At 42.9% G+C, this 16,266-nt stretch overlaps 2 protein-coding genes across 3 annotated transcripts in view; one reads left to right on the top strand and one right to left on the bottom strand.

Moving 5' to 3' along the window:
• The window catches only part of LOC147123076 (collagen alpha-1(XXV) chain-like), a 533,163-nt gene that overhangs the window by 454,618 nt on the left and 62,279 nt on the right, over window positions 1-16,266 (top strand). The gene's annotated exons all lie outside the window — the stretch shown is intronic.
• On the bottom strand, window positions 2,764-14,709 carry LOC147123077 (uncharacterized). 2 transcript variants are annotated; one of them, XM_085965143.1, is made up of 3 exons: window positions 13,989-14,709; window positions 4,833-4,902; window positions 2,764-4,724 (listed from the first exon to the last, which is right to left on the bottom strand). In XM_085965143.1, the coding sequence occupies exons 1-2, from the start codon at window positions 14,604-14,606 to the stop codon at window positions 4,870-4,872; spliced, it is 651 nt and encodes a 216-aa protein (XP_085821269.1). In that variant the 5' UTR covers window positions 14,607-14,709; the 3' UTR covers window positions 2,764-4,724; window positions 4,833-4,869. The 2 variants fall into 2 exon arrangements, with proteins under 2 accessions (XP_085821269.1, XP_085821261.1); XM_085965135.1 differs by having other exon boundaries at window positions 14,101-14,709.

The raw sequence follows: 16,266 nt of genomic DNA, 5'->3' as shown, positions 1-16,266 counted from the left end.
CCCATTCAGGAAAGCAAGAACTTTATCAACTGGTAAAAGAATGCCTTGGAGACTAGTAACAAAAGTTGAAAGGAAAGCTACATCTTAATAGGCACCAACTTACCTCCCTCAGTGTTTCCTTCCTCATACAATCTTCAGGCTTTTAAAACTTAAACTTGCAGCACCTAATCATTACTTCCTCACTTACTTCATCTTCTCTTCTACTCTTTTAAACCTTGGTGACGTCCTACACAATAGAACTTGACCCTGTACCTCGGTCTGTCAATAAAACAGTATTAGTTAGTATTATGGTTCTACCACTTTGCACTCTGCCTATTAAAAAATATAGAATGCGGAGCAACACACTGGGACCTGAATACTTAGCAGCAGAGACTGGAAAGCTGCAAGTGTTGGATTCTTTAGGTCTTGATTCTAGGAGGTCAGTTTTAATTGTTTTAAAATGGGGTTGCTAGACTTACCATCTCGTTAATGGTGACAATCAGCCCACTGTCACTTTTACAGGTCACTACCACTGGGAGGCCAAAGTGCCTGCCTGTTTCAGGCAGAATGCTCATTTTAAAATGCAAATCGGGGTCCTGTGACGTACATAGGACCCCAACTGCCATTTTAGGACAGAACTGGTTGGAGCGTGCAGTGTGCACTGTCCGACCAGTGTTACTGGCGATGCAGCCGATGAGGCGGTGAAAGATATTTTTGTGGGACCAGGAGAAGCAGGAATGTTCCTCCATGCCCAAAATAAATAATCTTGGCCGCTGCTGTTCCAGTCTCAACTCCCACCCCCACCCTGCAATCGCAAGCCCCTTCCTTGGCTCTCCTTGCTGCCAGCCCGACACCCTCCAGGTCGTCCAATATTGGGCTTGCCTGAATCCGGCGAGCTGCATCAGGATGCCAGTTTGTCGCCCAGAGCTCGCTGATTCCATTTAAATGAGATGCGGGCCTCCAAAAGGCTATGGCCTCTCCGACCCCAGACAGGTAGGCTCGGCCTCACAAACGTTAAAATCGACCCCTAGATATCTTTGTGGGTTTAGTGTCTCAGACCACTCCAGTAGTGAAGCCCTCACTCCCAATGACTGAGTGTACCGTTGCCTGCCTAATATCTAGGTAATTTGTAGCGATCCTAGGGATAAAAAAAGAGAACCCCCTTCACTGTTTTTCAGATAATGGTTATGTCACGTGCCTTCATGTGGTTTTCCTCGACTTCGGAAACCAGTAGAATAAACACTTTATTAAACTGCAGCTTAGGCTAAAAAATGACAAACAAGCATGTTAAACAATAAATGGATAAGTGAACAGAAGCAATGGCACAATTAAAGTAGATGCAGGTTTATCTATCCCTTATAAGATAGGAAATATCAGTCCCATTGGCTATCCTAAATAAAAACACAAAATGCTGGAAATACTCAGCAGACGAAAGGTCATCGACCTGAAACGTTAACTCTGTTTCTCTCTCCACAGATGCTGCCTGACCTGCTGAGTATTTCCAGCATTTTCTGTTTTTATTTCAGATTTCCAGCATCCACAGTATTTTCCTTTTCCATTAGCTATCCTAAACCGGAATGTAAACTGGGCCGGACACAGGGACCCTGAGTATTAACCTTTATATGGGGGTTGTTGCTAACTGTCCACTGAGTCTCTCTGACCTACCTACCTCTCTCTGATAGTTTCAGATGGACTACTCAATTTCTAAAAGACAAAGATCGATTTTAACGTTTGCATTGTCAACGAGATGCCTATCTGAAACAATTACACAACTCTTTGAAATGTATGGGTTGGTTCCTCCCTCAAACAACTTGCCCAAGGATACCCAAATAGCAATCAAAACATTGTATTAATGTAGGATGGGGCATAATTTCTGGGAGTGCAGCTAGTTTTTAACTCCTTGTGTGCTGTAATTGAATTAAGTGAGCGAATACCAGGCTAAAACTATGCAGAAATGCTTCATTTTTGTCACAGTGGCTTCATTGCCTCGAAGCTCAACTTCTCTTGTGCTCCCCTGGTTCATCTTTCTGTCTCAACACACCATAGGCTGCAACTTAAAAAGCTACAACTACAACCGCACCTGTATAAAGACCCACAAGCCCATCACTTCCATCCTCTCCCAGCCTCTGCTGGCTCCCTGCAGCCCAGCAAGTTGAGTTCAGAATTCATACCTACCTTATCTTGGTGATCTCCTCTAGCCCTAGGCTCACACATGCCCCTTCCATTCCTCCAACACCTGGCGATTCCTTGTCCCTTGCTTCCTCACTCTACCATTGGTGGTCACTAATTCAACCGTTACACTCCTGTTCTGTCTTTTTAACTCTGGGACTCCATGCCTTGGTCCCTCTGTCTAGCCATACATCCCTGCTCTCTAAAACCTCTGCAAACCCTTCTTTTGAAGCCCCACCTGAATGCACCCCACTCCCCACCGTTTTCCATTTTTTCCTCCTAACTGTTTATTCCCGTTATATAAAGTGCTCTGAGCCATCTTCCTGCTAAAGTAGTGCAATTTGTTGTTGATATTTAGCCCAAGTAATCTGCACACAACTACCTTTCTATCAGCCTTTGGCTCATGTGAAAGTTATTGGAAAGTGGTTTGAAGCTGTAAGGGGTCGTTTTAACGAGCTTGTGGTGTGCGAGATCGGTTTTCGATTTCGCACTGCTCGTGAGCGGTTCCGAAGCGCTCCCCCCTCACCGGTTCTAGACACTGGGCTTATTGCCAGACAACCTTGATGTGTGGCCCAACTTGTGACTCGGAAGACAAATGGATCAGGTGAGACAAGGTGAGTTTTAAATCAGAAATATCTTTATTTTCAAGGAGAATCAACACAGAGAATGCAAGAATCAATTTAGACAAAAATCATTAGCACGTCTCCCAATGGGAACTAAAATTTAACACACAAGGAATAACTTTGACTATCTTAAATCATACAACAATTCTTAATCAGCGGTATACTAAAACGGGGGTGGGAAAAGCGCACGGACACATCGAGGGATAAATCACACTCCTGAATTACAAAACCCTTAATGTTACAAACCCTCCCGTTGCTAAAATATACCTCAACTATGTCAGTTAGGTAGAGTTGGGCCTTTATGCTCACCAGAATTTTAAAACCCTCCTGGACCTTGGTACTCCTTGTTACGTCCGGGATCTCCAATCTTCCTTATGGGACCGGCTCCTGGACCCGCTCTCCTGCACAAACTTGGAAGTCCTCCGAACTCCTTGAGCCGTCTACTCTTCCGCACGGTCTTCGAACTCCTGATGGTATCTGGACTTGGACTTCACTGCTTCTGGTGAATCTTGTGGATCTGTCTGAGTCTGGCTGAATCTCTCTCCTGCACAATCTTGAAAGTCCTCCGAACTCCTCGAACCGTCTCCTCTCCACTCGGCCTTCGAACTCCTGATGGTTTTGGATCTGGACTGAACTTCTGAATCTGCTCTCCTGCACAATCTTGTGGGTCCTCCTCGCTCTGTCCTTGACCTTGTGTCTGTGTGAATCTGTGATGGATCTGTCTGAATCTCACTGAATGAATCTAGCCTGTTAGAATTTCCCTCAACAGTTATACTGTTTCCTTGCCCTTATCTCGGCGCCAAATCAGGGGTTTTCTTTTGTCAAGGTAATGGGCAGGCTGCTTTGACAAAAGCAAGTACTTTATTTTAATGTCTTGTAAATGAAACTGATGGGATCTGTCCTGTGTCCCTCTGAGTTTGATACAGATAATGTTTTTTTTTCCTGTGCTCAGCGATTTCAGAGATGGGTTTGCATTTTGCTAGCAATTAGCGCACCTCCAGGTGCAAATACTTTTGTTTACGAGTTCGTTACTGCTGTAACCATATTATCATATCAATAGCAGTAAGTTCTGGAATCTTCTAATCGGTGATGACTCAGGCTGCTGGAAGATACTGCTGGTGTGTCCTTTTGAACTGAGCCATGAGAACTGCCAACTCCATCTTGTGTTCTCACAATGTGGCCATTTCAGGGGTTTTACCAATCTAGACTGTATTTTCTGGATTTTGCAAATCCTACAAGCAGAGGACAGAAAGTGACTAGAATAAAATGCTTTTTCCATGAATTGCCAATAATTCAGGGGTTTTGCAGAGCTTTTTCAATAACATCTAACAGGAGTACTGGAAATAGATGGAGAGAATTTAGGAAGGATAAAACATATTCCTATAAATTCAAGGATTGTTTTTTCGCTTGACCTGAAGGAGAACCACCTTACTTGTAAATTCTTTGAAAAGGACTACATGGTGTTTGAGTGGAATTCTGTGAACAACTATTAGAATAGCCTTCACGTTAAAAAAGCCATGATCCTTTCTGGAGAAAATGGTGCACAGCAGGAGGTCAAAAGCATGCTGATATGGAGCCTCTTCAACTGCTACAGGTTGGCCTTCTCCCCAACAGTTAGCATTCCAAAATAATCTGGTGTTTTTTAGGTTGTGTAATGATGTAATTCTGTGCTGAAGCTCTATATGTATTTAGAAACAGTTCTACAAGACTATCCTCCAACTTGATGTAGTAACTTGAACTGTCTATTGATGGCTTCTCCCAGATGGTACATTGCCAATCTTGGCTGAGCTCATCTTGCAGAGTCAAGTTTACCAGTGGTTCACTGTGACCAATTCAGGTCACATTTCTTCACCTTCACCAACTGTTCATGGACTGTTGCAGTAGGTTATGGAGGAGAATATTGTGACCCATCCATCCCTTGACTTGAGGGGGGGTCCAGGGTAAGCTAGTAGGCTACAAAGAGGAAAAATAGAATTAAGAAATAATCTAAAATAATTGTAGTTATAATTTATTTCTACTGGTATCCTTTCTCAGCAAAACAGAATTGAACCAGTTACATACTTTGTCTGCATTGTGTGAAAATTGACGTGAGCTTGAATTATACTGCCATCTGTTCTTTTGTTGACATTGCCTGTAAAATAAAACATCAAATCTACTGAGTATTGGGTGTATAACAGGCTGATTCCAAATAAATCTTAATGCAGCATTTTTACAATGCTTCCGTGGTAGGGATGTGATCTTGGTGCAGGGCCAAAGCATGCACTACAAAACACCACCAAGGTTGAAAAGCATAGAAGAGAACATTAAACAAAAAGCAAGAGATAGGTGACGTTAAAATTAGATTTTCAAATGGTCGGAGGGAAGGAAGGCCACAGTTTGGATGTCAGGAATTATTTTATTTTTTTGCTTCAGTCTGGAGTTACTTTTAGGGTCATGAATTAGTTTTAAAGTGATGGCATCATCTTCCTTCTGTATGAAAATCTGCAAGGTGTAGGAATGTATATGACTGCATGTATGTCAGTACGAGTGAGATTATTCTGTACATGGGTGATGTTCTGCATACATGTGTTAATGACCACAAATCCCCACATTTATAAGATATGATAATTTCCATACACACTAAAGCATTTTGTTGTACTTTCACTTTGTTCTTTGGAGCTCTTAAGCTTCACTTAGAAGTACAAATCTGGTTGGAGTTAGATAGTGTTAATTACGATTACTTTGGCGTAGAGAGAAATTGGGTGGCACAACGGTTTAAAACAAGGCACTTGGACCTGGGTTTGAAAGCAGTCAAGGTCCTAAGTGAAATGAGGTTACATAATTCACAATACAGTTCCTGGTGAACACAAGCCTAAAGCATAGAATTGTTTATACTTTGTCCTAGTACCAATTTATCCATTTCATTAATAGAGGCTCTAAGGATGGCTGGTGTGTAAAATATAAAATTTCACACTCGTGTAGTATGGATACAATTCCCGGGTTGGTTTAAGGCACGTAGTCAAGGTTGTAGGTTCAAACCACACTCCAGGACCTGAGCACTTAATCTAGGCTGACACTTCAGTGCAGTACATCTTTCAGATGAGACATTAAACCAAGAACTTGTTTACCTGTTCAGGTAGCCATAATAGATACCAATGCACTTTTTTGAAGAACAGCAGGAAATTCATCCCTAAATCAACACCACTAAAACATTAATTGGTCATTCATCTCATAAATCAAATTCATCTCTCGCCAAACCAAATTAGCAATAATACTGTGGAGGATGAATTCCTGGAGTGTGTACGAGATGGTTTTTAGACCAGTATGTTGAGGAGCCAACTAGGGAACAGGCTATCCTAGATTGTGTATTGTGCAATGAGAAGGGGATAATTAATAATCTTGTTGTGCGGGGTCCTTTAACGAAGAGTGACCATAACATGATAGAATTCTTCATTAAGATGGAAAGTGAAGTAGTCCAATACGAAACTAGGGTCATAAATCTAAACAAAGGAAACTACGAAGGTATGAGGAGGGAGTTGGCTATGATAGATTGGGGAGCTTCATTATAAGGCATGGCAGTGGATAGGCAATGGCTAACATTTAAGGCATGGCAGTGGATAGGCAATGGCTAACATTTAAGGAACAAATGCATGGATTGCAACAGTTATACATTCCTTTCTGGTGCAAAAACACAAAAGGAAAAGTGGCCCAACCATGGCTAACAAAAGAAATTAAGGATAGTATTAGATCCAAAGAGGATTCATATAAAGTTGCCAGAAAAAGTAGCAAGCCTGAGGATTGGGAGCAGTTTAGAATTCAGCGAAAAAGGACCAAGAGATTGAATAAGAGGGGAAAAATAGAGTATGAGAGTAAACTTTCAAGGAACATAAAAGTGGACTGTAAAAGCTTCTACAAGTATGTAAAAAGAAAAAGATTAGTGAAGACAAATGCAGGTCCCTTACAGTCAGAAACGGGAGAATTGAAATGGGGAACAAGGAAATGGCAGAGCAATTAAACAGATACTTTGGTTCTGTCTTCACAGTAGTGGACACAAATAACTTCCCAGAAATGCTAAGGAATGGGTCCAGTGAGAAGGAGGAATTAAAGGAAGTTAGTATTAGTAAAAAAAAGTGCTGGAGAAATTAACGGGACTGAAAGCTGATAAATCCCCAAAGCCTGATAATCTGCATCCCAGAGTACTAAAAGAGGTAGCCATGGAAATAGTGGATGCATTGGTTGTCATCTTCCAAAATTCTATAGATTATGGAACAGTTCCTGCAGATTGGAGGGTGGTAAATGTAACCCCGCTATTTAAAAGAGGGGGAGAGAAAACAGGGAGCTACAGATCGGTTGGCCTAACATCAGTAGTAAGGAAAATGCTAGAGTCTATTATAAAGGATGTGATAACAGAACACTTAGAAAATATCAACGGGATTAGACAAAGTCAACATGGATTTATGAAAGGAAAATCATGTTTGACAAACCTACTGGAGTTTTTTGAGGATGTAACTGGTAGAATAGATAAGGGAGAACCAGTGGATGTGGTGTATTTGGATTTTCAGAAGGCCTTTGATAAAGTCCCACATAAGAGGTTAGTGTGCAAAATTAAAGCACATGGGATTGGGGTAATGTACTGGCATGGATTGAAAATTGGTTAACAGACAGGAAACAGAGAGTAGGAATAAATGGGTCTTTTTCGGGGTGGCAGGCGGTGACTAGTGGGGTACCGCAGGGATCAGTGCTTGGGCCCCAGCTATTCACAATATATATCAATGATTTAGATGAGGGAACCAAATGTAATATTTCCAAGTTTGCTGACGACACGAAACTAGGTGGGATTGTGAGTTGTGAGGAGGATGTAAAGAGGCTTCAAGGCGATTTAGGCAAGTTGAGTGATCGGGTAAATACATGGCAGATGCAGTATAACGTGGATAAATGCAAAGTTATCCACTTCGGTAGGAAAAACAGAGAGGCAGAGTATTATTTAAATGGTGATAGATTGAGAAATGTTGATGCACAGAGGGACCTGGGTGTCCTTGTACACCAGTCACTGAAAGCAAACATGCAGGTGCAGCAAGCAGTTAGGAAGGCAAATGGTATGTTGGCCTTCATTGCAAGAGGATTTGAGTACAGGAGCAAGGATGTCTTACTAGTTATACAGGGCCTTGGTGAGACCACACCTTGAGTACTGTGTGCAGTTTTAGTCTCCTTACCTAAGAAAGGATATATTTGCCATAGAGGGAGTGCAGCGAAGGTTCACCAGACTGATTCCTGGGATAGCAGGACTGTCGTATGAGGAGAGATTGGGTCGACTAGGCCTGTATTCACTAGAGTTTAGAAGAATGAGAGGGGATCTCATTGAAACGTATAACATTTTGATAGGCCTAGACAGACTGGATGCAGGGAGGATGTTTCCCCTGGCTGGGGGGGTCTAGAACGAGGGGTCACAGACTCAGGATAAGTGGTAGGACATTCAGGACTGAGATGAGGAGAAATTTCTTCACTCAGAGGGTGGTGAACCTGTGGAATTCTCTACCACAGAAAGCTGTGGAGGCCAAGTCACTGAATATATTTAAGAAGGAGATAGATGGATTTCTAGACGCAAAAGGCATCAAGGGGTATGGGGAGAGTGCGGGAATATGGTATTGAGATAGAGGATCAGCCATAATCATATTGAATGGCAGAGCAGGCTCAAAGGGCCGACTGGCCGACGCCTGCTCCTATTTTTCTATGAAGAAAGACTTGCATTTATATCGCACCTTTTCAACCTCAGGACATCGCAAAGTGCTTTACAGCCAATGAAGCATAGTCACTGATGTAATGCAGGAAATGCAGCAGACAATTTGTGCACAGCAAGGTCCCATAAACAGCAATGTGATAATGACCAAATAATCTGTTTTTGGTTTTTTGATTGAGGGATAAATATTGGCCAGGACACCAGGGGAAATTCCCTGAAATAGTGTCATGGAATATTTTACATCTACCTGAGAGAGCAGACAGGGCCTCGGTTTAATGTCTCATCTGAACAATGGCACCTCTGACAGTGCAGCACTCCCTCAGTACTGCACTGTAAGTGTCAGCCTAGATTTTTGCACTCAAGTCTCTAGGGTGGGACTTGAACCCACAACCTTCTGACTCAAAGACAAGAGTGCTACCCACTCTTTTTTAAATTATACTTTATTGAACATTAAGAACATTTACAACATCGTGATCATTACATTGTATGATACAAATCAATTCCACCGCCCTGCACAGCCATTCCACCACCACATTTTAACATCAAAACCTGAAGTTTAATTTGTCACCTGTAACATATATTAATCGATTGTACTTTAAAAATTGGTTGTAAAATACTGTCCTTAAATTCCTTTCTGAATAAAACATCCACAGAGCCTTATAATGGTTTTTTAGCTTATATTTAAAATACTCTTTTAGATTGATTCTCCTCCCCTTAAAAAACAGAGCATTCCTTCTTTGCACAATCACGAATCTAGTCAAACTGAACATTAAATTAATTGCCGCTCTGCTAGACTCTGGCAGACTCTCCTGCAATCCCCATCTCAAAATTGAGTCCCACAGGATTCCCATTCTCGCTGTTCGGTCCCCACCCAGCAAAAAAGCTTCACACAACTGTCGAACATAGTGCTTAAAGTCATTTAACTGCGGACATAACACCAGTAAATGGGACAGAGACTCATCCTGTGTCCCACACATTGGGCAAGTTGCCGCCTCCACTCGTACAATCTTGCACAAGACCGTCATGGTAAAAATCCGGTTATGAGCCAATTTGAAATCCAGTTCAATCCATTCTGGGCATTTAAAATTCGCCCACACTCCCTTCCAAATCCTGTTGAAGTCCAGCTGTGGGTATATACTCTGCCAAAACTCCTGACCAGCAGGTGTCTTGAATCTCCATTCTCTGAATACTTCATAGAAATCTCGAGTATTACAGTTGTTAAATTGGACTAACTCTCCCCCTTTCTCCAGTACAAAGCTTGGAAAAGCAGGACGCATTTTACTTCCTTTGGAGATTTCCGCATTTATTTCTTCCATCCAATCCTGTGGCATTGCCCTCACAATCTTCTCATACATGATTCCTATTGCTTTTCCTTCTACCTCCTGATCCTCCTCCCACACCAATACCCTCACTATCGCTTCCAGCAACCAACCTGGAATCACCTCGTATAATACATCTTTCACCGATATAATCCCAGCTTTTATAAAAGCTTGATTAAATAAAACCTCTCCTTCGATGTTGACCCACCTGTTCAAAAATAAGGGCTGTTCTAAAAATTCCTCAGCCCCCTGGGGCATAAACTGCACACCCTTTAAAAATTGAGCCCAAGTCTCTACAACCCCCTTATAAAACCTAGGGAGAAGTTTAATCGATTTCAAAAACATATTATTGTATTCCATGTACAATATCCCCTGCCCTCCTATCCCACTTCGTTTTAAAAAATGCTCAAAACAACTCTTCCAAAAACTTGAATTTGACTTCTGAAGAAATCTCTTCACCCATTTGATTCTAAAGGATTTTTTCTTCAAATCAATATCTGGGAAGTTGAGTCCTCCCTGATTTCTCCGTCCAATGATGGTATTGTAAGCCACCAAGGCTGGTTTCCCTTCCCATAAAAACCTCACACCAGCCTCTTGGATGGACTTTTCTGCCCACTCAGGAATATCCTCAACCGTCAATAAGTACCATAGCTTAGATAGCAGGAGAGCAGACACCACTGTCGCTCTTCCTTACACTTTCAACCACTTTCTTTCCCATCTTCCCAAAATCTTTTTAATTTTCATAACCTTCGGTTCCCAATTTAATTGATCCACTTCTTCCCTGTCTTTCTTGCACCCCATATGCACCCCCAGAACTTCCAAAACCTTCACCACCTTAAAGGGACATTCCCCCAACCATTCCCCCCTACCCCTCCCTGCAACCAGGCATTGGGACTTACTATAATTCACTCTGGCACCTGAAGCTCTACAATATTCCTCCACTACCTCCATAGCTTTCCTCACTGACTCCCCATTTCTCAATGTTAAGGTTGTGTCATCTGCATATTGGTGTATCACCGACACCAGCCCAGAACTGGGTACCACAATCCCAACTACACCTTGTTTCTTTCGCATCATGTAACCTAATGGTTCTGCTACCAATATGTACAGCAGTGGGGACAGGGGACAACCCTGTCTCACTGATCTCTGTATCGGAAAATACTTGGATAAAAAACCATTACATTTAACACAGCTAAATATGTTTGAATAAAAAATCCTTATCCACTGAATGAAATTTTCCTTGAAACCAAATGCTTCCAAAACCTTCAATAAAAACTCATGAGAGACCCTATCAAAGGCATGCTCTTGATCTATCTTTAGTACATAAGCCTCCCTCCCACTCTCTTCCATGAGCTCTATCGCATCTCGGATTGAGACCACAGAGTCTGCGATGTCCCGGCCTATGACTCCATAGGACTGAGAGGGCCAAACTATCTCCGGTAACACCTCCTTCAAACGATTTGCCATAACCCTCGCCAAGATCTTATAATCCACATTTAATAGTGTGATGGGCCTCCAATTCTTCAGATCCCATCTATCCCCTTTATTTTTATAAGCTAAGCTTATGATACCTCTCCTCATAGATGGGACCAGGCTTCTCTCAATTTTAATTTCCTTAAAAACTTCTACGAGCAATGGACTTAAAATCTCAAAAAATTCCTTATAAATTTCTGCACTTAGTCCATCGGACCCTGGGCTTTTCCCCCCCTTCATTCCACTTATTGCTATTGTTATTTCCGCTAATCCTACTTCTTTATCACACATGCTTCTCTCATCCTCCTTTAAACCCTTTTCAATAAAAGCAGTAACCTTCTCCATCTCCAAATTGGAAATGTCTTCTTTTGTATATAGCTCTTGATAAAAGCTGCTAGCCGCCTCCAAAATCTCCTCACTTTCATGAATAATCTTCTCCCCAACCTTCAACTCCTCAATTAACGATAATCTCTGTCGCAGCTTCTCTTGCTCTAGAAAATATCTAGTGCATCTTTCGCCCTCCAATGCATCTCTAGCCTTTGCACGGAGAATGGCCCCCTTGCATTTTTCAGCTTGCAATAATTCCCACTCTTTCTTTAGCACCCGGAACTTAGTCTCAGCTCCCTTATCCCCTCTGTCAACTGCTTTACAGACATCCGTAAACCTTTTGTTTATATTCTCTTCTCTATGCCGGTTAGCTGCCGCCCTCTTTTTCCCATAACGTACCGAAAAAACTTTGACCTCATATTTGAAATTGTCCCACCAAACTCTTCTTTCTTTCAAGAACAAAAGTTCCTTCCGAGCATTCTTTATTATATTTATAATCCCTTCTTTATAAGCATTTTCCTTCAGGTATTGATTGTTTAAAATCCACACCCCTGAACCGATCTTAACTCTGCTGTTCCTAATTCTAAGAACCAAAGCCGAGTGATCACTAAAAAATACTTTTTTATAATAAATCTCCATCACCTCCGAACTTAACCCTTCCCGCATTAACACAAAATCTATTCGGCTCTGTTTTAAAACATCACCCACCCAACCTGCTCTGGAGAACTCCCTTTTTATGGGGTTCCGGTCCCTCCATAAGTCTCTCAAATTTAAATTTGCCATCATTTTTATATTCATCCCTCTGGAGTTATCCTCTTTAAAGGTCATCTGGGCTGAAATGTCCATCCAAGATAAAAATACATTAAAATCCCCCACTATACAAGGATTTTCCACCTCTGCCACTTCAGTGAATAACCTCTGAAAAAACTCGCGACGTTTGCAATGGTCGTTCGGTGCATAGATATTAAAAAGATCACAATTAAATCCCTCCAATTTTACCCTTAGCCGTAAAAATCTCCCCTCAGTGTCCTTGTCCACCAAGGCAATGTTCTCTTCCATGGACGGACTCACCAAAACAGCCACCCCTCTACGGTTATTGTTTGCACAACTTGCAAACACCTCTCCCTTCCAAACCTTCTGAACTCTTTCTAGAATATCCTCATCCCAAAAGGTTTCTTGCAGACACAACAAGTCCGTGCCTTTAAAACCCTGCAACAACTGCTGCAATTTCTTCTCACCCCTCAGTCCGTTCACATTGATCGAGACCAATGTAATCATGGCTCCAAAGAAGGGAAGTATGCCCGATAATCTCCCCATCATTTAATCTCTGGCTCTTCCCTCCTCTCATGCTCCTTCTCAACTTTTCGGGCAGCTGTTGCTTTTTCCTGCAGCCTCCGGCTCTTTTTCCCCCTCCTGTTTGACCCCTCCCTGCTGTTTCAGCCTCTTCCTTGCCTTAAGTTTGGACCCAGGAGCTGCCCTTTCTCCCTCCTACTGCCCCTCACTAACCTTTTCCTTTCCACATGATGCCACCCCATCCCCGACTTCCATGTCTCTGTCCCCCTCTAATTCCTCACACTTAAGCTCTTCTGCAACCCCCTGTGCCTGCTCCCCGTCAGATACATAATCCTGCTCCCCGTCAGATACTTCATCTCCCATAGAGAGTCTTCCTGCTATTGCAGTTTCTCCCACTGTGCCGCCCCCTTCGACCACATCTCTACCTCCGACCCTTGCACCTTGTTCCCTCACTCCATGGGACAATGGCGCACCTAAATTGTTCCCTTCTGACGTCTCTATCTCGCCGATCCCATTCTGCTGTCCCTTTAAGGCTCCTGCCTCTTGCACCCTCTCCCCGCCCTGCCCCCTCCCGCTCACCAAAATATCCGACTCTCCGCCTCTCCCCGGAGCACTCACTTCCACCACACACCCCGCTCCTGCCTCTTCTCCCCCCGCAGACACCAGACTCCCCAGGGGGAGTCGAACTGCACTAAGGCTCGAGTCTGCACTCGACCCTTGCTGCCCACTGCTGTCTTTGTTCCCCTCCATAGCACTCGCCGTGTTTTCCGCCATCTCCATCTCGATCTCCGCTCTGCCAACCTCTGCCTCTTCCTGTGCTCCTTTTTCCTTCATTTTACCGGCTGTATCCTCCGACTGCACCGCACCTCCGGCCATTCCACACTCCTCTCCTGCTCCTTCTCCCATCTCCTCGTCACTCATTTCGCTCCCTTCTGCCACACACTCACAGCGGGCGGGGCCTTTACGACACACCCCACAGCTCTCCGCCTTGCAGCTCCGCGCGATATGTCCCAACTCACCGCAATTGTAACAATACATATCAGGACAGTTTCTTACGAGATGGTCATGTCCCAGACAATAGTAACACACCTTTACTTGGTTATCGTGCAGCACACGAAAGTACTGTACTCCTTCCAGTGTCTCAAACTTCATACTGTAAGGCAAAGACCTCACCCCCACTGGGAACCGCACCTTTACATACCGGGTTCCGTCTGCTACCCGTGTTCCCGGATAGTACCTCCTCTTTACTTCGGAACAGATTTTAATGTCCCACGACTCCAACTTTTTGCTCAGCACTTCATCCTCGATGTACACAGGCAAGTTCAAAAATGAAACCACCACCTCCTCTGAATATAGCAGAGTCACCTCCAAAAATTTCTCCCCAACTTTCAGACTGAGCAGCAGTTTTTCCACCTCCTCACGGCCACTGACCGTCACCTCAAATCCCACATTTGGTTTTGGTCGGCAGGCAAAACAGCTTCCCTCGCCACAGTCCTCATGAACCGCCTGGATTATATCCCAGGCTCGAATCTTCTTATCTTCACATTGCACCACCACCGTATTTTCTTTACCAAACCTCCTGAGGTCCCGGCCCAAATCTTTGGGCCTTTTTTTCCCCCTTCCCACCACAGTTTCTTCCCTAATAAAATTCCTCTCGGGAATATTGTCCTCTGAGGGGCCCGGCACTCCGGACCCCTCAGCAGCCATCTGGCTGTTTTTTTGTGGGCCAAAAAGGCCCTAAAACCTGAAAACAACACCGCAAAACCCTCCACCAACTTTTTACAAAACTTCCTCCAACACCCAGCTGCAATTAGGCAACCAGTCACACCTGGCTCACTCCTAGCCCCTCCCACCTAGAGAGTGCTACCCACTGAGCCACAGCTGACACCTTGTGATAAGTTGACTGCCACATTTAACTAAATAACAACAGTAACTCACTTGCAAAGTAATTAATTGGCTGTAAAGCGCTTTTGGACATCCAGAGTTCATGAAATATATAAATGTAAGTTATTTCTTTTTTTAATGAAGAGATAGCGTGCTGCTGTATCTGACCTCTGCAACACTCGCCTTGGAAATATTGGTACTAACACTGCATGTAAAACATTCCACCAGCAGTTATATCTTTCACTTTAATGAGTACAACATATCAGAAAAAGTGATAGGAACAAGTCATGAGTTAAAATTGGCGTAACATTTTGTCAACTGCATGACGTGACTGAACATTATAGATGTTCAATATCTGAAGCTGATGGTAATAGTGTGTAGCCAGGAAAAGGATGATTAACAGACATTTATGGTATATAGGCAGAGTTTAGCAGGGAACAAACACTGTGAGGAATAACAATGAGCGGTGTTTGACAGCGGAGCAAGATTCACTAATGCACTTTGCTGGTCTTCTAACTCCTCTAGTGGCAGCATCTGGTATAACATTAAAAAAACTTCATTTATTCAGTTCAACACATAACTAGTTTGTAAATAAATGTAATTCTTAGATTAGGACTGGCAACGTTTGTACCTCAATCCATGCACTTATTCTCTGTCAAATTGAATCTAATCGTCTGTCTGTTTGGATATTTTTTCATTCTAAAGCAATTGTTCTTTGACAGATTACCTATATAATTATCTAATGGAAGTTACATCTTGTTAGAAAACCCTTAAATTAAATGTAAGATGATTTGACACACCTTATATAATTGTTACCAAAAATTACATTTTAAGAAATTTAATATGTGCATGATTAGAATTAACATGCCCTGCTCTTATTAAATTTAATTAGACAACAGAGTGACTGGGCTCTGGAAAGATGAATAAATAAGTGGAGTGTTATTAATAAATCAGGATCATATATTGAAATATGATTGCTTTTTCTGACTCAAAAATGATTTTAAATGAGTTGTGCACAATCGAATTCTATGAGGTAGATATTTGTCTTGGCCTGGGCGGTAATCCATGGAATGAAAACTGGGCGAGTCCCATAAAGGGCAGACAACCCGCTCTGCGAGACTACCCACCTGGTGGTGCAGATCAAATCAATGGAATGAAAGCAATGTTCTCCCAGAGACTCACGACCTTTGAGTGCTGCTCTCCTAGATTTTGATTTTTTTTAAATTCATTCCTGAGATGTGGGCAAGGCCAGCATTTATTGCCCATCCCTAATTGCCCTTGAGAAGGTGGTGGTGAGCCGCCTTCTTGAACCGCTGCAGTCCGTGTGGTGAAGGTACTCCCACAGTGCTGTTAGGGAGGGAGTTCCAGGATTTTGACCCAGTGATGATGAAGGAACGGCGATATATTTCTAAGTCAGGATGGTGTGTGACTTGGAGGGGAACTTGGAGGTGATGGTGTTCCCATGCACCTGTTGCCTTTGTCC

Source organism: Somniosus microcephalus, chromosome 2 (genome assembly GCF_052327205.1).
Source record: "Somniosus microcephalus isolate GS21.2 chromosome 2, FLI_Smic_1.0, whole genome shotgun sequence".
NCBI lineage: Eukaryota > Metazoa > Chordata > Chondrichthyes > Squaliformes > Somniosidae > Somniosus > Somniosus microcephalus.
The sequence above is the reverse complement of the archived record's forward strand: the minus strand, read 5'-3'. Positions and strand labels throughout refer to the sequence as shown.

Excerpts from the sequence above, each read along its gene's own strand:
- LOC147123077 (XM_085965135.1), bottom strand. The coding sequence starts at position 14,606 with ATGGCTGCTGAGGGGTCCGGAGTGCCGGGCCCCTCAGAGGACAATATT. Across the intron at positions 4,903-14,100 it reads CGGGTAGCAGACGGAACCCG|GCAATGTCAACAAAAGAACA; the intron begins GTATGTAAAGGT and ends TTTATTTTACAG. Across the intron at positions 4,725-4,832 it reads TTTCACACAATGCAGACAAA|CCTACTAGCTTACCCTGGAC; the intron begins GTATGTAACTGG and ends TCCTCTTTGTAG.